Below are 26,021 nucleotides of genomic sequence, written 5' to 3' on the forward strand. Positions count from 1 at the left end.
AGCAGGAAATCTTATTTTGTGCCATGAAAAGTTAAGGTAACCGAAAGCTTTTCTTTAGAAAGCCTTGTTAGCCAAAAGCTTTTTTATAACAAAACAATTCATTTAACGAAATTATATTATTAAAAGTTTTAATTTAGAAACTTTTATTAAATGCTATAGAAAGCCTTAGCACCTGAAAGCTTTCCTATGAATAAGTCCAATTCACAAAAAATATTGCAACTCTCCTTTACAAAACCTTACGGATCAAAAGCTCTAAATAACCGAAATTTTTTTTTTTATGAGAAACTTTATTATCTAAAGCTTTTTTCAAAAATACAAAATTCTTCTATTGTCTCTATTTTTTGTCACATTTTTTCCTAAATACTTGCATATTATATTCCATTTTCCTCTTAGTGTAAAACCCTCCTCATCCCACAAGCTCCATATTTCCCCCATTGCCCAACCGTACTTACCATCAATTCTTAGTGAACCACCTTGAACAATGGTGTAACGATTACCACTTTGTAAGGTGGTGCCATCACGATACCACTTAACGCGTGGTGTTGGATGTCCTGATGCACGACATGGTAACATGGCAACACTGCCCTTAGGTAGAGTTTGATTTGAAGGTCCAATTTGTATGATGGGTGGTGGTGTATCATCTACAGAGGTAACCTATGGCAATGATTGAAGTAAGATTTGATTAATACAAAAGAAATGTGATGTTTTTAACTGAATAAAACACACACATGCTCAAAAACGTCCTGGCAACCATTTACCGTTGCCTTGTTAACAACCAGAGCAAATTCATCCTCCCGCTCCTTGCTTACCTGTAAAAATGCTCGTATTGTTGTGGAATCGACAACACTGAAGGCTGAACAGACATAATAGCCAGCATCATCCTTTTGTACACCATTGATTTGGAGTGTACCTTCAAGTGAAACATGTAAGTGTCCATATGAGTTATTGGGAAACATAAGAGTGCTGGAACCCTCCTTCGTCCAAAACACAGAAGGTGGTGGATTGCCATCAGCAACACAGGGGAATAGGGCAACACCATTGAGGCCCACTTTTTTATCTTGAGGCTTGACAATAAAGGTGGGAGGTGCTGAAAAGAGATACAAAGATATACAAAAAATGATATTTAAATTGGCAAATTAATTAAGACATCGGGAGAGAGCACACAAAAATACCAAAAAATGTCGTTATTTAACTTACCATGTACTGTCAATGTGGCCCTGGCACTTATTTGTCCCACATTGTTGTTGGCCTCACACACATAGGTACCCTCATCCTCGGGCACAATGTTGGAAATTTCTAAACTCTTGTCATCGTGTTGTATATCTGCTCTGGATACAGGAATGTTGCCTTCTTCCTTTTTCCACAGAATCTTTGGTGGTGGATCACCACCCACAGAACAATGAAATGTTGCCGTTTGACCAGCCAGCATGGTTAAATCTTGAGGTTTTTTCATAAAGTAGGGTTTAACTGTAAAGAGGAGAGAAATGGCAAAAACAAGAGCAATTAAAGTTTTTGTTGAAATTAATAAAGTTCTGGTTTAAGCTTTCCGACTGCTAGCCTGCCTGCCTGCTATATTTTTGTCCTGAGCATATTTCTCTTGCCCAGGGACAAATGTATACTTGGGGTAAGGTTGAAGAGTTTTTTACAAAAAGAATGACACTTGAAATGTTAATATTGCTTAAGGTAACGTCGTAAACTTTTCCTCAACATTCTTGGGGCTCCTCCCTCCATTTCCATTCCCTACCCCTCTATCCTCCTCTTCAACAGTTACAGCACAAGAATTACAGGAAAAAGAAAAAAAAACATAGACAAAGTAAAAGGAAATAAATGAGTTCCAAGTTTCAAGCTGTGGTCATCTAGTTACGGTATAATGGAGGTAAGAAACTTACCCCACCAGGTACAGATGACCACCACACAACAAAATAAGATTGCAAAAATTAAACCACTAATGACTTACTAAGACTTATTGTTTTAAATTTTTATTATATGAAACAAAGAAGGAAGAAAACAAGACTCAGGAAATGTGCAGAAAGTTTTCACACAATTACCACAGCTGTTGCCACGGAAAAAGAGTACGGAGGAGGAGAGTTTCTTTTAATGAAATGTTGTTAGTTCACAAAAAAAAGTTAAAACTATTTGTTTATGTCACCGGAACAAGTGGTTGGTCAACAGATACTATTTTTTAAAGAACATTAAAACTTTGTATCCGACTGTTGTTAACACTTAAACAAAAACAAGGGGTAAAAGAATGTATCGTGATGTGGAAAAGAGGAATAAAATTCATTTAAAATTTGTCAAAACTTGTTGAAAAGAAAATTTCAAGTATGAAAAAAGGTTGTTAAGATTTTTTCCGGTATAAATTTTTATTTACACGAAACAAAATAAAGGAGAGAAAATTTTTATAGTTCAAGAATGGCAAAAACTATTGCATACTTTCAGGCGATGTGTAACTCTCTTGAAAATTCGTGCATACTTTTAGGAAAAAAATGGTAAGTAATTAAATGGTAAAGTGAAAAACACCGAAAGGGTGGTGAAAAAGTGTGCTTCTATAGACATTTTCAGAAAGAAATGGTGCTTTTGTAGATCGTCTCTGAAAGAAAGTGTGCTTCTATAGACCCTTTCTGAAAGAAATAGTTCTTCTATAGACCCTTTCTGAAAGAATGTGTGCTTTTATGGACCCTTTCTGAAAGAAAGGCTGTAGACCATTTCTATAGGCCCTTTCTGAAAGAAAAGGTGCTTCTATAGATCCTTTCTAAAAAAAAGGTTCTTGTATTGACCCTTTTTAAAATAAAGGCTGCTTCTGCAGACCATTTCTGAAAGAAAGGGTGCATCTATAGATCATTTCTAAAGGAAACGCTGGTTCTATTTTCTGAAAGAAAGGGTGCTTCTTTAGACCTTTTCTGAAAAAAATGGTGCTTCTATAGACCCTTTCTGAAAGAAATGGTGCTCCTATAGACCCTGTCTGAAAGAAACGGTGCATCTATAGATCTTTGCTGAAAGAAAGGGTGCTTCTATAGACGTTTTTTGAAATAAAGGATGCTTCTATAGTCCTTTCTAAAAGATCGGGTGCTTCTGTACACCGTTTCTGAAAGAAAGGGTGCTTCTGTATACCATTTCTGAAAGAAAGGGTGCTTATACAGACCCTATCTGTACGAAGGGGTACTTCTATAGACCGTCTCTGAAAGAAATGGTGATCCTATAGACCCTTTCTCAAAGAAAGGGTGCATCTATAGACCTTTCTGAAAGAAAGGCTGCTTCTATGGACCCTACCTGAAAGAAAAGCTGCTTCTATAGACCCTTTCTGAAGAAAAGGGTGCTTTTATAGACCCTTTCTGAAAGAAAGGCTGCTTCTATATAGCCTTTCTGAAAGATAGGGTGCTTCTTTAGATCCCTTTTGATAGATAGGGTGCTTCTATAGAGCCTTTCTGAAAGAAAGGGTGCTTTTATAGACCATTTCGGAAAGAAAGGGTGCTTCTATAGACCTTTTTTGAAAGAAAATGGTGTTTCTATAGACCCTTTCTGAAACAAAAGCTGCTTTTTTAGACCGTTTCGGAAAGAAAAGGTGCATCTAAAGACTTTTTTGAAAGAAAGGGTGCCTCTATAGGCCCTTTCTAAAAGAAAGGCTGCTTCTATAGAACCTTTCTGAAAGAAAGGCTTCTTCTATATAGCCTTTCTGAAAGATAGGGTACTTCTTTAGACCCCTTCTGATAGATAGGGTGCTTCTATAGACCCTTTCTGAAAGAAATGGTGCTTTTATAGACACTTTCTGCTAGAAAGGGTTCTTTTATAGACCCTTTCGGAAAGAAAGGGTGCTTCTTTAGACCGCTTTTGATAGATATGGTGCTTCTATAGAGCCTTTCTGAAAGAAAGGGTGCTTTTATAGACCATTTCGGAAAGAAAGGGTGCTTCTATAGACCTTTTCTGAAAGAAAACGGTGTTTCTATAGACCCTTTCTGAAAGAAAGGCTGCTTCTTTAGACCGTTTCGGAAAGAAAAGGTGCATCTAAAGACCTTTTCTGAAAAAAGGGTGCCTCTATAGGCCATTTCTGAAAGAAAGGCTACTTCTATAGACCCTTTCTGAAAGAAAGGCTTCTTCTATATAGCCTTTCTGAAAGATAGGTTGCTTCTTAGACCCTTTCTGAAAGAAAGGGTGCTTCTTTAGACCCTTTTTGAAAGAAAGGGTGCTTCTTTAGACCTTTTCTAAAATAAAGGGTGCTTCTTTAGACCCTTTCTAAAAGAAAGGGTGCTTCTTTAGACCCTTTCTAAAAGAAAGGGTGCTTCTTTAGACCCTTTCTAAAAGAAAGGGTGCTTCTTTAGACCCTTTCTAAAAGAAAGGGTGCTTCTTTAGACCCTTTCTAAAAGAAAGGGTGCTTCTTTAGACCCTTTCTAAAAGAAAGGGTGCTTCCTTAGACCCTTTCTAAAAGAAAGGGTGCTGCTTTAGACCCTTTCTAAAAAAAAGGGTGCTTCTTTAGACCCTTTCTAAAAAAAGGGTGCTTCTTTAGACCCTTTCTAAAAGAAAGGGTGCTTCTTTAGACCCTTTCTAAAAGAAAGGGTGCTTCTTTAGACCCTTTCTAAAAGAAAGGGTGCTTCTTTAGACCCTTTCTAAAAGAAAGGGTGCTTCTTTAGACCCTTTCTAAAAGAAAGGGTGCTTCTTTAGACCCTTTCTAAAAGAAAGGGTGCTTCTTTAGACCCTTTCTAACAGAAAGGGTGCTTCTTTAGACCCTTTCTAAAAGAAAGGGTGCTTCTTTAGACCCTTTCTAAAAGAAAGGGTGCTTCTTTAGACCCTTTCTAAAAGAAAGGGTGCTTCTTTAGACCCTTTCTAAAAGAAAGGGTGCTTCTTTAGACCCTTTCTAAAAGAAAGGGTGCTTCTTTAGACCCTTTCTAAAAGAAAGGGTGCTTCTTTAGACCCTTTCTAAAAGAAAGGGTGCTTCTTTAGACCCTTTCTAAAAGAAAGGGTGCTTCTTTAGACCCTTTCTAAAAGAAAGGGTGCTTCTTTAGACCCTTTCTAAAAGAAAGGGTGCTTCTTTAGACCCTTTCTAAAAGAAAGGGTGCTTCTTTAGACCCTTTCTAAAAGAAAGGGTGCTTCTTTAGACCCTTTCTAAAAGAAAGGGTGCTTCTTTAGACCCTTTCTAAAAGAAAGGGTGCTTCTTTAGACCCTTTCTAAAAGAAAGGGTGCTTCTTTAGACCCTTTCTAAAAGAAAGGGTGCTTCTTTAGACCCTTTCTAAAAGAAAGGGTGCTTCTTTAGACCCTTTCTAAAAGAAAGGGTGCTTCTTTAGACCCTTTCTAAAAGAAAGGGTGCTTCTTTAGACCCTTTCTAAAAGAAAGGGTGCTTCTTTAGACCCTTTCTAAAAGAAAGGGTGCTTCTTTAGACCCTTTCTAAAAGAAAGGGTGCTTCTTTAGACCCTTTCTAAAAGAAAGGGTGCTTCTTTAGACCCTTTCTAAAAGAAAGGGTGCTTCTTTAGACCCTTTCTAAAAGAAAGGGTGCTTCTTTAGACCCTTTCTAAAAGAAAGGGTGCTTCTTTAGACCCTTTCTAAAAGAAAGGGTGCTTCTTTAGACCCTTTCTAAAAGAAAGGGTGCTTCTTTAGACCCTTTCTAAAAGAAAGGGTGCTTCTTTAGACCCTTTCTAAAAGAAAGGGTGCTTCTTTAGACCCTTTCTAAAAGAAAGGGTGCTTCTTTAGACCCTTTCTAAAAGAAAGGGTGCTTCTTTAGACCCTTTCTAAAAGAAAGGGTGCTTCTTTAGACCCTTTCTAAAAGAAAGGGTGCTTCTTTAGACCCTTTCTAAAAGAAAGGGTGCTTCTTTAGACCCTTTCTAAAAGAAAGGGTGCTTCTTTAGACCCTTTCTACAAGAAAGGGTGCTTCTTTAGACCCTTTCTAAAAGAAAGGGTGCTTCTTTAGACCCTTTCTAAAAGAAAGGGTGCTTCTTTAGACCCTTTCTAAAAGAAAGGGTGCTTCTTTAGACCCTTTCTAAAAGAAAGGGTGCTTCTTTAGACCCTTTCTAAAAGAAAGGGTGCTTCTTTAGACCCTTTCTAAAAGAAAGGGTGCTTCTTTAGACCCTTTCTAAAAGAAAGGGTGCTTCTTTAGACCCTTTCTAAAAGAAAGGGTGCTTCTTTAGACCCTTTCTAAAAGAAAGGGTGCTTCTTTAGACCCTTTCTAAAAGAAAGGGTGCTTCTTTAGACCCTTTCTAAAAGAAAGGGTGCTTCTTTAGACCCTTTCTAAAAGAAAGGGTGCTTCTTTAGACCCTTTCTAAAAGAAGGGGTGCTTCTTTAGACCCTTTCTAAAAGAAAGTGTGTTCATTATAGAAAAATATCACCCATTTGTGAAAATTATTTATAGCAAAATATCACTTATTGGTGTTTCATATGCGTTTAGCAAATTATCACTCATTGGTGATACACCCATTGGTGAGACATATTTTATATTAATTATCCCCCTTTAGTAATACTTTTTTATAGAAATTTATCACCCATCGGTGATATATTTTCTTATACAAATTAATCACCCATTGGTGACACATTTTCTAATAAAAAATTATAGCCCATTGATGACACATTTTCTTGTAGAAAAATATCACCCATTGGTGGTATATATTCTTATAGAAATATATCACTCAAAGGTGATACATTGTCTTATAGAAAGTTATGATGTTTTTATAGAAAAAATTACCATCCCCACTAATTTCCCTGTATTTTCTCACATAAAATTCAAATACATTCTTTAAAAATTCTTCTTCTATTATTGTTTATTATTTTTTGTCTCAACATGCAAAATCTGTGTAAATCAAACACTTTTATTGGTTAAATAAACCACAATGAGAAAAAAAGTAACACACATGACTCTGGAAAAAATGCCATATTCGTAATTGAACACACAAAACCCACCATGTATATTGTTGTTAAAACCACAAAACCAGAAAGAAACTGAGAAAAGTGAGAATATGTGAAACAAAATATCTTTGACTTGTTTTATTTATTTTTGTTAAGATTTTTCCACACCCATGGCGCTTAAAGTTTTCCATTTCATGTTTTGTTGGTTGGTTTGTTTTTGATGTTGTCGTCGTCGTCATCGTCATCAGTGATAACATTTTTCTCGATGGTTTTTTAAATGGCATCATAGCAACCAAGCCAGCAGCACAACCCAGCAGAGTACCACCACAACAACAAGATATCATCAACATATCACTCACCGAGTCTTTTATGGTTTTGTTAACAAGAAGAAGGAGGTAAGCCAAAAAATTGGAAATATCCAAGGAAAACGTATCACAAATATTTGTATAAAATTCCCCTGATGGCGCCAAACTTTCAACTCTGTGAATCAATGATGATGCACCAACCACCCTACCACCACTGCCGCAGCACCACTTGAAATATATGCGACGACTCTTTGCATTGCATTGAAGTTATGCGATACATTGCAAAGATGTCTGGCTAGATAGATATCCAACAGTGTAAACTTATATAAATATACCACGTGAGAGGGGTTAGAGGTGGGTGAGGAAGTTGTGAGCATAGTGCGTATATTTTCTTGTTGATGACGACGATGTTGATATAGCGATGTCGATTTCAAAGATTTGTTGTGGTTGGCTTTTTGTTTTCTTTAGTTTTTTATTTTCGGTGATATAAACAAGAAATAAACAATTACATATGTATAAGCGAGTTTATATAAGGCAAGCGAAATGGTGGTTTATAAAAGGCAGAGTATATATCAAGTATTGTTTCATGTTGGTCGATAAAAAAAAAAACGATTGAGGGAAACTGTCAACAGTGATATTTTCCATTTGAAACCTTCACCGAAATTTGTTTAAGGAAAGTATCATCCAAGTGAACAAGTTTAAAGAAAAACCTTGACACTGTTAACGTTCTAACGGAAATTTTCACCCATAGGTGATAAATTACTAAAAAACAATCATGATTCCTCGGTCCAATTGTCTTCATTCATCGGTTTCTATATTTCAAAAACTATCACCCGCCACTATTCACCTGTTTCCTATTATCTCTCACCCATGTGTTCCCCAGTAAAGATGCTTATCAAAAATAATGCACAATTTTAGGATCATCCTCATAAAATTTTCCCACAAATATTAACTTCTTCTGATCCCAATAACAAAGAGAATTTATTCAATTAACTTTAAATTACCCACCATCAAGGCCATCCATGGTTGAGAACAAAGTCTCAGCAACGACATAAAATTTAACTATTGAACATTTAAAGTTAACACAACTTAAACTACACAGTCCATACCCTGCAGACTCATCATCTAACGAGAATTGTGCAATTTGTACACATATTTGCACAGTCTGTTAGCTTCTTCTCCTTCGTTTTTTCCTTTCAAACGAATGTGGAGGGAAATTTCCCATCAACTTTGGATGTCATAAAAAAATAGTCAAATAAAAATCAAAACCATAACCATCAAATAAAAATAAAAACCACTTCTATAAAACAAACAATAAGAGAGTAACAATTTTGACAAAGAACAAACAAAAAACCTTGCACAGCAGGATTTCGCACGTTTTTACTGTTGTAGAAAAAAACAGAACAACAACAAGATTTTCTCTTTGTTTGGCGGGATATGCTTAAAGACAAACACAATTCAACATTGTTTGAATGAACTCCCATAAAACTCTTCAGGAAAAAATAGAGCAAAGCTATAACCATCACCATCACCAAGAGGCACCATCACAACTAAATGAAACAAATGTCACCAGATTATTTCCTTGAGGTAATAAAATTGTGGCAACAATATACCGCCTTTAACCCCCCTATGACTATATCAATGGGTTTGTTTGCTTTGGGAATACGTTAAAAATGCAAATGTGCAGCAGCCGAAGAAGAAAATGTAGAAAATCTTTTTATGACAATTTGACAATCAATGTAATATTCCGTTACTTCTTCCCCATTTTCCATTGACTTTATCAAGTTCTATTTTTTGGCTAATAATTGTAAAGCATTTGAATATGAAAAACATCAAGAAAAATGCAACGAAAATTGTTATTGGGTAGGGGAATGGGAAAGAAATAAAAGATAGCAATCATTGTCACAATAGGTTTGAGATTCCAGTGCAAACTTTTTGCATTAAACTCCTTTTAAATCAGTCTTCTTTTTGGGGTGTTGGCGTTATTCGGATTCGGATTATTTTCATATGTGTTTGAAACAGATGTTCAAAGATGGGTTTATACGGCACACATCACTTGGAAAAGAATGGACGTAATGTGTCAGCATTTGACACTTAGAAAACTAATATTGTATTACAAGGGGTTGATTATTAGGGCCAAAGTCTAGTGTACAAGGACCTCTTGAAACAATGTTTCAGAAAGTAAAGAATAGTGACAGAAGCAGTGTTGCCGAACTTGACGATTTATCGCCATTTTTACGATTTTATTAACCAAAAATTAATATTCTCAATATTCTCACCTCGTGAAAACTGATTTTAGGTCAGATTTATGACTGTGGCGGAATATCTTCTCTGAAGAGTATCAATGACATAAAAATCTGCTAAAACATTTATATTAAACTACCAACAGTCTTTGTTCAGAACATTTTGACGATTTTTCAAATTTAATTGACGTGTTTTTTTTTTACGATTTTCGGCCAGAAACTGTAGGTAACACTGGACAGAAGATTGAGGTCTTAAGAAATTATTTAAGCATTTAGTAGAAATAATAAATATTCTATAATAGCCATCTCTTTGGAAGTATAATGTAAAGTTCTGAGATTAACTTCATAAAAATCAATCCATTGCTTTCCACTTCCACGACACTGGTTGGTACTTTCACAGATTTGGGATGTTCCTCGATAATATTTTTGATTCCTATTCACTTATCTTTCATAACTACTGTGCTGTGCTTCCATCGGGACTTTTTAAGATGTATGTTAATGTACCAACTAATATACAAACGTCGCTAAATAAAAACTATGAATTGAATCTGCTCAGATGATGATATGTTTATTTTATTATTAGCATAAGAATAAAAAGTTGACTATTTCTCCAGAGAAATTTTTGACCATTCCGACCCTGAAATCCAATAAAGTTTTAAGTTCACCCGGCAAGGGCTTAGGGAGAAGATTAACAAGCAATAAAATATTCCCTTCAGCTCTTTTTAGGGCCGACGATCACCGAGCTGGAACCGTAGCAAGTTGTTCAATCTACGTACGGCCATTTACATACAGTAGTGATTTATATGCCAGGAGAAAATCTTGTGACAATAAGAAAAGTGTTATTGTCTCCAGCACATAAATTGATCTTATCGAGCCAAAATGAGGAATATTTATTGATTCACATGAAGTTTGATATTTAGCAAATATAAGATGTTGAAAATCATTTGTGCAGCAAACAGATAACTCTAGGTATTCGGGATGCTACGAAATATTAAAAAATATGCTAAGTATGGGTAACACCGTGGTGCAATGGTATGCACACCCGCCTTGCACACTAAAGATCGTGGGTTCGATTCCCCGTCCAGGCAACATCAAAAATTTAAACGGTGCAAAAATACCCCTCAGTAATGTTGGCGACATCTCCTAAGTATTTCCGACATGAAAAACTTCTCTACAAGTGGTGTCTTAGGACACGCCGTTCGGACTCGGCAATAAACAATAGGTCCCTTATCATTGAGCTAATATAAATCGGGGTGCACGCGTTGATATGAGAGAAGTCTCCCTTGTCCCGTATGGGATGTTTGTGGAACAATTATATATGCTAAGTATGCCATCTATATTTCAAATACATCCTTTATTTCACCATTTGATAAATAAATAAGCCTATCGGCCATTATTACATGTGTTCTTTTACTATCTGATGGATTTAAAAATGCAAAATAAACTAATTTGGAGGCATTAAAACTATAATTTTCACATTGAATGTTAATGACTTGAAGCTCCTCCTTGAAATTCAATCATCACTTTTAACTTTAAGTTAACCGGAACGCTATAAATCTGTTTGGTAAATCCAAACTATAGCAAAAGAAGACTTATAATAATGGGGGTATATTTAGGTGCAATATTAAAATAATTGACATTCTTGATAGAAGTTTTATGTAAAAGGGGAAAATCTCAACGTTTTACGCATTGATATTTTTTTTTATTGTTGTCGCCAGCACAAAAACTTTGTCACTTCTATCTGAGATAAAGAAACTTTCTTTTTAATTTGCATAAACACTGAAAGCCGTAACACATCTAACGTTTCAGTAAAGTTGGGCGTCATTTCTGATAAAAGAATAAAAGATCAAGGCAACATAGATCGAATTTGTCTTTATTCTTTTATTTGAAATGACGCCCAAGCAGCACAAAACTTGGCATATTTTTGGATGGCAAGAACTTTGATGCATTGCCTTCACCTCCCGTTTCCGTTTGCTTTGTGCCATTTATTACTCAAAATATTCAATTTTCATTCCAAACGGTGGGTCTTTTCCATTCGTTTATTTCTGACGTATTCGTTCGTTTGTTTCTGTTATGAAAATAAAACGCTAAAAGAAAAAACTCTCATTTGTTTTTCACACGACTACAAACGTCAACCGATATGAAAACCAAATTGTGTCTTCGTTTATGAAACTTACGAACGCATGGGCGAAAACATTTCACATAGACAGGCTGTTAATCTGTGTTAAAACGCCATCTATATTTTGAATTTATCATGTATTCAGCAGTTTGTCTGAGAAAGATAAATAAATGACCATATAGTTAGACGAAATATTAAAATAATTGAGCTGAAATAGTCGGCAACAAATTTCCTTCCCTCTGGATTTGTGAAATAATTTATATATAATGCCATCTATATTTCACAGTAATAGTTATTTGAAAGAGTTGCCTGAGATAGATAAATAAATGGGTATATCTTAAGGTAGAATATCAAAATATTTCTTTCACTACGTGTTCTATCATACAGACAGAAACTAAATCTGGGGCTAAATTCAGTTTCTATGAAAATGTGAGATGAAAAAAAAAACATAAAGAAATAAATGTCAAATGATAAAAAATATAAAGAAAATATTTTAATTAAAAGTTAATACTAAAAATGATCTTCGCTTAAAAAGGCAAAATTTTTTCATTTAAAATTTTCATAGAACAAGAATCCAGCCTCTGGTTTTACTGCTGTTCAGAAATTAAAAAAAAAAAATAAGTATAACCGAATTCTGTGATGGGTTAATCCCAGCCGCAAATTAAAATATATTTCCAGTTTAGTAACGAAGCTTCCAACGAACATCGCCATGTTATTACAAAAACAACATTTGTGCGATTAATGGAAAAATAATATTGGCTGGGACCATTTCTAGATCAACATTTGAAGATAGTGCTCAGATAATTCCCTCGAAATTCACTGTAGAACACTATTAATTCGCCAAAATATTGATATTATTCTTAACACCGTCTTTATTCCAAATTTGAGGTTATAATTTCAAGATTTGTCTGAAAACGACAAAAAAATAGCCTATTTTTTGGCGGAATATAAAACATTTAGCACGCTATCGGTTTCTTATCTACCGTACATACAGGAAGCCTACATACATTGATATGAAGAGATAGAATACGATGTTGTCGTAAAGAGAAATGAATAGCATGTTAGTTGCACATCAAATAGCTAAGCAAAGTGAGCCTTTGCCGTTAAGGGAAACAATTATGTTGGTATCAGTCAACGTAAAAACTAGTTTTTTCGTATATTTGTTAAAAATATTCTTCACAGAATCTATGAATGGTCACATAAATAAATAATTAACCTTTCCAATATATTTCCAAAACTGCTTTGGATTGGAATCCTCAAGCGCATTGGAGACCTGGCGGCGCAAAAACAACATGGCAGAGAAATATCATAAGAAAATGTTATCAAATAAACAAATCCTGCAATGAAGTGAAGCTATTAGCTCATGGAGAGCAATGATTGAAACCCTAGTCCTTGAAGTAAACCATTAATTTGTTTTACATGTAAAATTATTGTTCATACATACCATGAAATTTACCAAAATATAAAGCAGATTAATATAGAGCAGATTATATCTGAGATGAGCAGAAAACAGCATATTCTTCGCGGAATATTCAATTAATTTCCTTGCCAGAAACCGGAAATTTAGACTAAAGCACCAAACACATCCAACGTTTGAGTAAAGTTTTGGTTTTTGTCCTTTATTCATCTACCAGAAATGACACAAAACTTTACTCAAACGTTGGATGTGTTTTCAGCTTAACGTTCACTATTAATGCTTAGATTTGATCAATTTGATTATTATTTTAAACGTCCTCTATATTTCACATGTTGCCTTTTGTTTTTGGGTAATTTGATTAAATGATATGAATAATATGGCATACTTTCAGGCAAAATGTTATACGTTTATTTTCACCAATAGATTAAGTAAGGTATTGTTTTTGTAAATTCTGAGATGTTATTCCCCGTTTATGTAGGCATGATACGAGATTAGTCAGTAGATTAGTGTTAAGTAGTACCTGAACTACCTAGTTCCTCCACCAACAAACAAGATTTTTTATGTATCATCCCCGAAGATCAGAACTATAAAAATGCGTGAAAAAAACGCTGAATTAAAAGGTCAATTTATTTATGTCGTTCTGGGAAGTATTTGGAAAGATAGACGAACGTTGTGTCAGAGTTGTAACTATTTGGAATTATAAATCTACAGTAGATCATAAAAAAAATTGATTTTATAATTAATAAAGATCGAAAATACGATTCTATTGTATAGGTCTTGTTGCGAGATGGGGGATCAATGCGACAGAAAAGGCGAGACGGTAATGGTTTACACAATTCTGAATTCTATATTTTCGTAGAAATGTCGTTTAGGGAGGATATATTTGAATATGTTATAAGCAATAAAATTAAAAATATACTGTTGAATTCAACAAAATTTACTATGAGGCCTGCCCAGTAGACTTTTTAGGTCCTTTTATCCCTGTATAACATTTTGATGAACTTTTATTTAAGATTAGATAAAATCTTACATGTAAGGTGATTTATAAAAAAACTTCATGCACAAACCACTTTGTAATAAATTTTGTTTGTTTGGTGTGTGTGACATTTTTATAAAATCCCCTTATACATCTGTAAGATTTTATAGAATCCTAAATAAAAACTCCACAGAATAGGTTGTATAAAACTTATCAACCTAGTGTAAAACCTCGATTCCCAGTTTCATTTTCTTGGCGATTTTTTATTCACGATTAGATAAAATCGTATATAAAAGACGATTCCCTAAAAGAAAATATCACGGTGTAAGACAGAAAAGACTAATGTTTCGGATCTCGCTACAGCTTATCATTAGTTCCACTGTTTTTGTTTGAGTATTTGTCCAGCTGAAGTAAGTTAAATTACTATGCTCAGATTTTTTAAATAAAACCAAATACCTCAGTTCAACTGTACTTCTTACTTGTTTTTAATATCATCTACCACAAATCAATCAATTTTCCACCCCTAAATTCACAATTCTTCCCCACGAAATCATCATACTATCAATATAGCTTACGTTAGCCACTTATGTAAGATTCATGTGTCAGCAGGAAATGTCTTCTTTCTCGCTGGCAAAAAAAAACCCCTAATGGTCATTTTCATAATACTACTCTCAAGTCAATTGACCAAACTTTAGAAAACATATCACGTTTGAAACATGAACTTGTATTTCCGAGAAGTATCATTCATATTGGGTGTGTACAGTGTACACTTATTTAACAAATATTCCCTAAATGTTAGGTGGTACTTCGTGTTCATACAGAATATCAAATCACTTTATCACTTCAATCAAGCCCAAACAAAACTTACCTTCTACAATTAGTTTAGCATAACTGGACTCTCGGGTACCGACAATATTTTGAGCGATACACTTATAGTTGCCCTCATCAATTGGTTCAACATTGTTTATCAATAAATTGCCACCATCGACAATGCGTATACGTGATGTGGTTCCATAAGATTTTGTCTTTAAATCATCCAAGGGAACGCCATCCTATTTTAGTGTGTGTGTTTGGAGGATAAAATATAAAACGAAATTGTGAAGAAATGACGAAAAAAAAGAGATAAACATGAGAACAAGGTTTAAGGTTATTGTTGAGGAAAGAAATTGGTTTATGGTTTGTGCTTATAAATATGTATGTATGTGTGTGGATATGCATATTGATGTTATGCTTGTACTGACGTTTCGTGGCTTCTCAATTTAGCAGAGTTATAAAATTTCATATTCTAAAAGTCATGCATCATAAGTATTTGGAAATTGGATTTCTCTAAAGGATCTGAATAGGGTTGAGGTTTTTTGAGGAAACATTTGACTTGAAAGGTTCAAGACTTATAAACTTTTCCAAAATCTGCAATTTGTTATTTTTTTAAACTAAATTTTGGCATTAGAATATTTGCCCCACACCCACTAAATTTGTAAATATATATCTGTGATATTTAAAATATATTTCTCCAGTTTTGTTTTAAATCTCTACAACCTCATGCTAAATCATATCTTTAATTTTTGCTTTAGTATAAAATACAAATGGAATATTATTCAAATTCCATTCCGTTTTTGTATTTTTGCCATTTGCAGAAAAATAAATTTTGCATGACATTTCCATTTGTATGATGCCCATACCCACACTTTTGCGTTTGTTTTGTTGCAAAGCACAGGTGTCGTTAGCAAAAAAGTATATACATTCACATAGAATTTTATTGCATATTTTGCGGGAGAGAACAACAAATATTGTAAAGTTTTGTTTTTCTGGTGAAAACTTCCAAAAAGGATAAATGTTTTGTTTTAGCAATAGAAATAAATGTATTGGAAATCGAATATATGTTGAATATTTCCTTATGGCATGACTTTAAATCCTTTCCATGAGCTTTATGCTCCTTAAGTCATGCAATACTTGGTGAGTTGAGAAAAAGTATGCAATTTGATTGAGCTTTACGGTCTCTCCCCTTCTCATGGCCCAAATACCAATGTTTTATGCATGACTTAAATATGTCTGGTATGAACAGGGAAATCATGCAAGAAAGGATAATGTGTGCATCATAATATTAAAACTGATATTCTTATATATGCTTCCTCCTCTCACACACATGCATACATACATATTTAATAATGTCTCAAATGCCATATCAGTTAGATAATATTAGAAAACAAAAGCAAAACAACTTACCTTCATCCATATTAATGTTGGTTCCGGAATACCTTTTGGTGGCCCACATTCCAGCAATGCTGTTTCTCCTTTAGCCACACGTGTATCCTTTGGCTGTGCGCGAAAGTCATCCCGCAAAACTGTAACAACATCGGGGAAGAGAAGGAGGATAAGTATCAACATGAAGAAAAAACGGAAAATATTTGTATAGAAAAAATGTCATAAATGAAATCTCATAAGGAAGCCAAGAATAGGGAAAGAAAACAAAATGCAAACGACTTAAACATACATTCATACTCACACACATACAACTAACAGATGTTCATATATTTGGTTTACTCAACTCTTTACAATAAATAATTGCAAGCAAGAAAAATGTAAGCTAATGCTGCTGGATATTTTCCAAAAAACGTCATATGTTTAAATCACACCACAGCAGTAGCAGTAGGGGCAGCTTAAAACACATGTTGGCTGCCTAGTTTTTGTGAATCATTTATTTGAAATTAAAATATGAAATGTCTGCTTGCAAACAAATGTTATGTAGTTTATGTGCAAATGAAAAAAATTGCCCCCAAAAAGTAGGCCACAAAAACAAACATATAAAAACCCATGATACACTGCTAGGCATTTAATATGTTGCTTGGCTAGCTGACCTAAATGTATGCTATAATATATCGTTTTTATAATTATTTTTCATAACATGTTGAGAATTATATATTTTGAGAAGCCTTTTAGCCAACAAAGAAAAAACTTGGGGCCCAACACATGTTTCAAATATTTCAATTTCACCAATTAACCTAAAAGTAGGCTATGCTAAATGATGATTATTATGATTTCCATGAACTATTTCATTTCAAATTAGAAACAATTTCCTAAACTATGGTAACACAATCCATGTTTCTTATTTGAAATTCAAAACCAAAATACATGGTTTTCATGTGGCTTCTCCTCCTTCGTACTCTCTTCTCATGTTCTCCTTATTTAACATTAACATAACAAATTATACAGCAATAACTTTTAGCAAAACTCTCATCTTAATAAACGTGTAAAATAAACCTTCTGCTTAATTACTATGCAAAATGTGAAAATATTTTAGAAAATTTAATGGCAAAGTCAAAGAAGCACAAGAACTCTGAAAAATTATGCATTACCATAGTTTTCTGGTGGTTGGCAGATGATATACATTAATTTGCAAAAACTGTGCGTTTTCGAAAACTATGCATATTCATTCATTAGTACAATTATGCTAACCTCAAATTTGCACATGGTTGAACAATAATAATTTTCTATTCTAGGTGGATCAGAGAAGCAGCAGCAGTGGCAGGGAATAAAAGATTGGAATATATAAATTATCAAAACACTAAAAACAGGAAGGCATGTAGAAATACTGTTATTGCTTTGAATTGTTAATAGATAGTAGTTTGTTAGTTTGGTTGAATCGAAAGCAAAAGCCTTGACATAGGAAACACTTTTATGCTTAAGCCTAAATGTAGGCAAAACAAACTTTTGCATTACTTCTATAATGTTAAGTGTGGTAAAATGGATGATGGAAAATTGTGACCTCAATAATATCGTAACTCAAAAGAATATTATTCAAGTTTAAGGCATACTTTAAGGAGAAATTAAGAAAAATGGGGAAAATTGTAGTAAATGGTTAAGAAAGGAAAAAAATATGTATTATGAAAAAGATACTATCTGTTGAGAATGTGGAGAGAATAATTTACCAAAACCTTAGTAATAAAAACAGAATCAATTAAAGACGACATTATTGGAGATAAAACTCCTAGACAGGATGGAGAGAAAATAGTCGAACAATATGAGTAATTGAAGGAATGGAACTGAGACGCCAACAAGGTGCAACCCTTGTTGGGCAAATGTGTACTCAGTGACTGAAACATCGCCAAGGTATATCTTGTGCTCAAGTGAGGAGACACAATGTATTTCCATTTCAATCGTACTGTAGAAACACTCAAGAGCTGTGATCATCAAAATATTTGGCCAATACAAGACTCATTCACTCACTTAAGTCCTGTATTTTTATACCCTCAGCATTTATGCTAACGAGGGTATATACACTAGGGATATAACTTTTTGCACATTTTTGCAGATATCGAAAATACCACCACATAGCCGTGTAGTGCATGAAAAACTATTGTGAAATAAGGTGTAATTTTTTCTCTATCGCGAAAAAAGTTTCCGCACCAAATGCATTGAAGTTCAGTAATGCATTTTTTAATTTTATCTGTTATAACAACATGTTTGCTTTTCATTAAAATTTTTATTTTTTTGTAATCTAATTTAAAATCATTATCAAAGCGTTCTGGACCAATTTGATTTCAAATCGCGCAATTTCGGAGCATATTAGAAACTTTTGACACTATTGCAATTTTTGGTTTTTCTTTATAAACTCGTGAATTTTATGTTTATATTTTTTGTACCTATCCGACAAGAGAATATTATAAGTAGAAAAAATACCAAAAGGGTTTTAGTAATTGCGGTCGGTGCTGAAACTTTTTTCATCGAATCGATCTTAGAAACGCTTTTTCATTATTAGGACAAAATTCCCCACATGGTACTGGTGTTGTATTTTTGTAGAAAACGAATACAATTCTCACAGGCAAGGTCAACAAAAACAGCCTGTAACTTTCGCGAATTCGTTGCAAATGACCCCAAATTCTCTTGTCCGATAGGTACAAAAAATGTAAACATAAAATGCACGAGTTTATAAAGAAAAACCAAAAATTGCAATAGTGTCAAAAATTCCTAATATGCTCCGAAATGGCGCGATTTGAGAACAAATTGGTCCAGAACGCTTTGATAATGATTTGAAATTAGACTACAAAAAAATAAAAATTTTAATGAAAAACAAATATGTTGTTATAACAGATAAAATTAAAAAATGCATTTCTGAACTTCCATGCATTTGGTGCGGAAACTTTTTTCGCGATAGGGAAAAATTGACACCGCATTTCATAATAGTTTTCCATGCTCTACACGGCTATGTGGTGGTATTTTTTTGGTTATAGCCCTAATATACACTTTCATACGGGCAAAATGTGCCTCATCGAAATAATGGTTTTAGACCCCAGGTATGTTTGGACGAAATGTGTTTAAGACAATTTGGAGTCGATTTAGCAATGTCCGTCCGTCTGTCTGTCTGGCTGGTGCGCACGATAAATCTCGAACGGATGAACGATTTGATCCAAAATTTGGTTTTCGCAATATTTTGCCCAAACTTAGTTTAAGTTCGAAGATGGGTTATATTGGTCCACTCCTTCCGGTACCTTCCCCACAAAAGTTCGAAAATGTTCGGAAAATTTGTGCCCACGATAACTATTGAAGGGAGTAACCGATTTGGTGCATACTTTGCACATTATGAAATTTCTATCAGAATTAGATGAGGTTCCAATATGGACTCAATCGGTAAACTCAATCGAGTACCTCCCACACAAAATTTTGGAAAAGTTCAGTTAAGGACCTGCTCTCGAATCGCCTTGGTTTTTGTTGTAACATCTTGCATTCACTGTCCCCTATACGAAGGTACAAGTTTCCTCAGGGGCAAATCCATACTTCCTGAAAAAATAGCCTGAAAGTTGAAAAACCAACCGTATGACACCATGTTTATGGGTGGAAGCGCAAGATAATTCTCGAACGGAAATGCCGATTCCGGCCAAAATTTGGTCTTCGTAATATTGTTTCCAAACTTAGTTTAACTTCGTAGATAAGCCATATCGTCCAACTCCTTCAGGTACCTACCCCACAAAAGTTCAAAAATATTCGGAAAAATTGTGCGCACGATAACTCTTGATGGGAGTGATCGATTTGGTCCATACTTTACACATTCTCATAATATCTACCATATAGATCAGGTTCGAATATGGACTATATTTGTCCACTCCATCCCGTACCTCCCGCACAAAATTTTGGATAAGTTCACTTTAAGACCTTCTATTGAATCACTTTGATTTTTGTTGAAGCAACTTACATTCGCTGCCTCAATTACGATGGTAAAAGTTGTTTCAGGGGCAAGTCCATACTTCTTGAGAAAACAGTCCGAAGGGTGTAAAAACCCCCTATGGCACCTCCATGGTCTATGTCGGTCCATACATTTAAGTACCTTTTCCGCAAAATTGTTGAACTTTAATCCTAATCAACATTTTTGTCGGTTCATACGACCAAAATTTTGAAACCCCCTTAATACTAAAGTTTTTTGTGAAAAAAGTGTTTCAATTTGCACTGGCTGAGGGTATACCTTTGCCGACAGATACTCTTTTACTTGTTATTTAACATATTGTCATTATTTCTTTGCATGAAATATTGTCGATAACAAAACTTTTTTATAGAGTGTAGTGTCGATAACAAAATTTTCTGTAGAATATAGTTTCGATAACAACATTTTTTTTATAAAAAAGTTGTATCGATAACAACATTTTCTATAGAAAATAGTATCGATAACAAAATTTTCAATGGCAAATAGTGTCGATAACAACATTTTCTATAGCAAATAGTGCCGATCAAGAAATGTTCTGTATATAATAGGGCCGATAACAAACTTTTCTATAGGAAATAATGTCGATAACAAAATTTTGTATAGAAAAAAGTGTCGATAATAAAATTTTCTGTAGCAAATAGTATCGATAACACAATTTTCCATTTTCCTATAGAAAATATTGTCGATAACAATATTTGTCGATAACAATATTTTCTGTAGAAAATAGTGTCGATAACAATATTTTCTACAGAAAATAATGTCAATAACAATATCTTCCATAGAAAGTATTCTTAAGAACAATAACATCTTTCTGTAGATAAAAGTGTTGATAACAATATTTTCTATAGAAAATAGTGTCAACAATAATATTTTCTATAGAAAACAGTGTCGATAACAATATTTTTCTATAGAAAACAGTGTCGATAACATAATTTTCTGTAAAAAAGTGTCGATAAAAATATTTTCTGTAGAAAATATTGTTGATAAAATATTTTCTGTAGAAAATAGTATCGATAACAATATTTTCTATAGAAAAAGGTGTCGATAACAATATTTTCTGTAGAAAAAAGAGTCGATAAAAATATTTTCTGTAGAAAATATTGCCGATAAAATATTTTCTGTATAGAATAGGATCGATAACAATATTTTCTATAGGAAACAGTGTCGATAACAATATTTTCTATAGAAAATAGTGTCGATAACAATATTCTCTATGGAAAATAATGTCATTAAAAAATATTTCTATAAGAAATAGTGTCGATAAGAATATTTTTTTAACAAATATTTTAGATTTTTCTATAGGAAATATTGTCGACAACAACATTTTTCTATAGCAAATATTCTCGACAACAACATTTTTCTATAGAAAAAAAATTGTAGACACCAACATTTTTTTATAGCAAATATTGCCGACTACAAAAATTTTCTGTCGACAACTTCTTTTTTTATAGATAATTGTGTCGATGGCAAAATTTTTTATAGAAAATAACAAGACGAATAACAAGAATTTCTATAAAAAAAAAAACAAGAATTTCTATGCAAGATATTGTCATAGAAAATATTTCCGATAACAAAATTTTGTATTGAAAATACATATTCTGCACAAAATATTGACGATAGAAAGATAGCTAAATATTGTCGATAACAACATTTTCCGTGGAACATATTGCCGAGAAAAATATTTTTCATAGAAAAAGTTGTCATATGAACATTTTCAAAAATTTTCAACAGTTGCTGGTGGAGCATTTGACTGCTTACAAGAAGCAGCACAGATCAGTCATCTCTTCCTCGCACACAACATTTCTTTGTTCACAGCATCACCACTTACAAACTTCGCCAGTTTTAAAAGCGGATGCACCTTGCACCACTTGATGTTATGTTAAAATTAGCCTTACACACGTCGGGATATTAGCTCTTAAGTTATGACTGCACAACAAGAAAAAACATACAAAACGAACTACATGTGTTTCTTACTCACCCTCATAAAAGAGACACCATAGTATAATAATATTTTCCCCATAAAAGAAATCACCAACAAATCCAAATGTTGAATTGAAGAAAGAAACCAAAGGAAGACATAAGACACAAAAAACTTATTTGAAAACACAGCCAGCCACATCAACAGAGATGTAAAGCAAAAAGATGGATGACATTTTCAATAAATATAATGAAGATGTTGTGTGGATAATGATCATTGTGATCCACCACCACACCACCTTTCTCCAGTCACCCGTTTTACTTGGTATTTTCAATAGTTTAAAACAACTGTGGATTAAAGTCTATGGCACTGTAAAGTTGTAGGAGACAACAATGATGCTGGTTGGGTATTGCCTCTGAAGATGTTTTGTTGTTATTGTTTTTATGATTATCTGTCTTTTTCCAAGTTTGTCTATTTGTGGAGATTGCGCCCGAGTGTACATACATATGTACATATTTTCCTAGAGTAAAAACAATGATGATGATGCTCTTTGCTTGGATTATGCTTGACTGCCTGGCTGATGTCTATTTTTTAGTGTTGGAATCTCACTATCACCACCGCTGATTGATAACACTGCGGGCGGTCGTTTGTTGTGTGATATTTATTATTTTTTGTTGTTATTGTTGCCTGCCTTTCTTCTAGCCTCCATCCACACAAAAAAGCATACAATGTTTTTCCTTCAAAGGTTCATATGAGATTTTTCATTACAAATGAAACGAGGGACAGCGGTTTGATTATCCGATATATGGTTATCGGATATATTTGCTACTTATTATTGGGTATATATTGTATGAAAACTATTGTTATCGATAAAATGTTCTATTAAAACTAATGTCCACCAAAGTTTTTCATTCATAATATTATCGATAACAAAATTTACTATGCCAAATATCTATGCTATTTTCTATAGATAATACTTTCATCGACACTATTTTCTATAGAAAATAAAGTTATCGACACTATTTTATAAAACAAATATTTTTATAGACACTGTTTAAACATTGTTATCGACACTATTTTCTATACAAAATATTGTTATCTACACTATTTTCTATACAAAATATTGTTGTCGACACCATTTTCCATACAAATTATTGTTATAGACATTATTTTCTATAGAAAATATTGTTATCGAAACCATTTTCTATAGGAAATATTGCTATCGACACTATTTTTTATAGAAAATATTGTTATCGACACTATATTCTATAGAAAATATTGTTATCGATACTATTTTTTATAGAAATTATTGTTATCGGTTATATTTTCTAAAGAAAATAGTGTTATTGATCACATTTTCTATAGAAAATATTGTTGTCGACACTTTTTCCTAAAGAAAATATTGTTATCGATACTATTTTCTATAGCAAATGCTGTTATCGACACTTTTTCTTTAATAAAATATTGTTATCGATAATATTTTGTATAGAAAGTACTGTTACCGACACTATTATCTATAGAAAATTATGTTATCAACACTGTTTTCTATAGAAAATATTATTATCGACACTTTTTTCTATAGAAAATATTGTTATCGACACTGTTTTCTATAGAAAATACTGTTATAGAAACTATTTGCTATTGAAAATGTTGTTATCGACACTTTTTTCTAAATAAAATATTGTTATCTATACAATATTCTATAGAAAATATTGTTATCGAAACTATTTTCTATAGAAGAAATTGTTATCGACACTATTTTCTATAGAAAATTTTGTTATCGACACTATTTTCTATAGAACATATTGTTATCGAAACCATTTTCGATAGGAAATATTGCTATCTACACTATTTTTTATAGAAAATATTGTTATCGATACTATTTTCTATAGAAATATTGTTATCGATACTATTTTCTATAGAAAATATTGTTATCGACATTATTTTTTATAGAAATTATTGTTATCGGTTATATTTTCTAAAGAAAATAGTGTTATTGATCACATTTTCTATAGAAAATATTGTTATCGATACTATTTTCTATAGCAAATGCTGTTATCGACACTTTTTTCTAAATAAAATATTGTTATCGATAATATTTTCTATAGAAAGTACTGTTATCGACACTATTTTCTATAGAAAATATTGTTATCGACTCTATTTTCTATAGAAAATATTGTTATCGACACTGTTTTCTATAGAAAATATTGTTATCGACACTGTTTTCTATAGAAAATACTGTTATCGAAACTATTTGCTATAGAAAATGTTGTTGTCGACAATTTTTTCTAAATAAAATATTGTTATCGATACAATATTCTATAGAAAATATTGTTATCGACACTATATTCTACAGAAAAAATTGTTATCGACACTATTTTCTATAGAAAATGTTGTTATCGACACTATTTTCTATATAACATATTGTTATCGACACTATTTTCTATAGAAAATATTGTTAACAACACTATTTTATATAGAAAATATTGTTATCGAAACTGTTTTCGATAGAAGGTATTGTTATCGAAACCATTTTCTATAGAAAATGTTGTTATCAACACTATTTTTTATAGAAAATGTTGTTATCGACACTTTTTTCTAAATAAAATATTGTTATCGATACTATTTTCTATAGAAAGTATTGTTATCGACACTATTTTCTATAGAAAATTTATTTTTTTATAGAAAATGTTGTAATCGATAACAGCTTCTAAAGAAAGTGTTGTTGATATAATTTTGAGCTGGAATCTTTTCAATATTATTTCCCTTATTCCCTATGGATTGTCTCGTATAAATACAGTATACATGTATATAAATATGTCTCAATTTACCATCAAAGTTCAATTGCTTGCCCATAAGAAAATATGTTTATTACTTAAGTATTTTTCAGAGTGTTTTGTTTAGCTTACTTCTTAGCACTTCAACTAGCACTCAATTATTTGAAGATATTTATTATTTCCGTTCCAAAGACAAGACATCATCAAGGAAATGAGTACGTATTATTCATATTAAAAATTTAATTTTATTAGAAACAATAGACACCAAGCCAAAGCTCTTTAGCTACGAGGCAACTTTAAGAATAGAAATGCATTTCCTTCATTCCCTTTTCTGAATGATGTCTAGAAGGTCGGCTATAAATTTTTAATAGATTTCTCCTTTAGGGTCATAAATTATTATTGTGAATTGTGCTGCTCGGCTGTTTCAGCCATTGGATGGTTGCAATTTTTCCGCCTTGCATTTTTTTGGGTGTCATTTTCCAGACCATTTTAGCTGACAATGACAGCGTGAATAACGCGCCAAACCAGCAGGCTATAATTTATATTGACACATTTGCCATAAGTTTCGGAGGAAAATAAAATGGGGAATTGTCTTAGATTTGCTTGCGCGCTTTGTTTTTTGATTGTCTATGGAACTTAAAGCAATGTTTTGAAGTGCCACAAAAACAAAATCAATTCAATTCAATTGTTTTATATAAATGAATAACTGTTTACAAATAGCTTTGAGACAGTTTCTTAGAATTTAAGAGCGCCCAAGAAAATGAAATGAAATAAATGCAAGCCTTAAATAAAATTTCTTAAGAAATCGTGAATTAGTTGCAACAATGTTTTGGGGTTTTCGGAATGAATGAAGTGGGAAGTGACCCTTTAGAAAATTGTTTGCCACCAAAGGGAGGCAGGGAAAGAATTAAAAGTTGTTTACTATTTTAGTAGATCTTGGGGAATTTTAATAAATTTCTATAGGAAAAAATGTGTTTATTGCAGTTGTTAATTAATGTGATGGTTTATTATTCTAATCAAGAGGAATTGTTGTTCAGAAGTAAGAATTCGAAACAATGCATACCCTAATTATGTAGAGATACATTGTCATCATTATGCTAAGTGCTTTTTAATAAAAATCTCATAAATTCATTAACAAATGATCTCTTTTTGAATTTCAATTAGTATGCTAAGGTTTTCATAGGGTCTTCAATTATTGTTTTTAATATCTGCTAAGTGTTTTTAATAAAAAAATTACTTGTTGAAGAA

The 26,021-nt window shown here is 32.9% G+C and overlaps 1 protein-coding gene across 3 annotated transcripts in view; it reads right to left on the reverse strand.

The window, feature by feature from the left end:
• Positions 1-26,021, reverse strand: part of robo1 (roundabout guidance receptor 1) — a 401,904-nt gene that overhangs the window by 80,503 nt on the left and 295,380 nt on the right. For all 3 annotated transcript variants that reach the window (XM_073989014.1, XM_073989013.1, XM_073989015.1), the window contains exons 6-10: positions 16,109-16,227; positions 14,754-14,937; positions 1,198-1,467; positions 810-1,087; positions 453-654 (exon numbers count right to left, since the gene is read on the reverse strand). In XM_073989014.1, coding sequence (XP_073845115.1) covers positions 453-654; positions 810-1,087; positions 1,198-1,467; positions 14,754-14,937; positions 16,109-16,227 — 1,053 coding nt within the window. The remainder of the gene's footprint in view (positions 1-452; positions 655-809; positions 1,088-1,197; positions 1,468-14,753; positions 14,938-16,108; positions 16,228-26,021) is intronic.

This window comes from Musca autumnalis, unplaced genomic scaffold, assembly GCF_047663935.1.
Source record: "Musca autumnalis isolate F117 unplaced genomic scaffold, ASM4766393v1 scaffold_5, whole genome shotgun sequence".
Taxonomy (NCBI): domain Eukaryota; kingdom Metazoa; phylum Arthropoda; class Insecta; order Diptera; family Muscidae; genus Musca; species Musca autumnalis.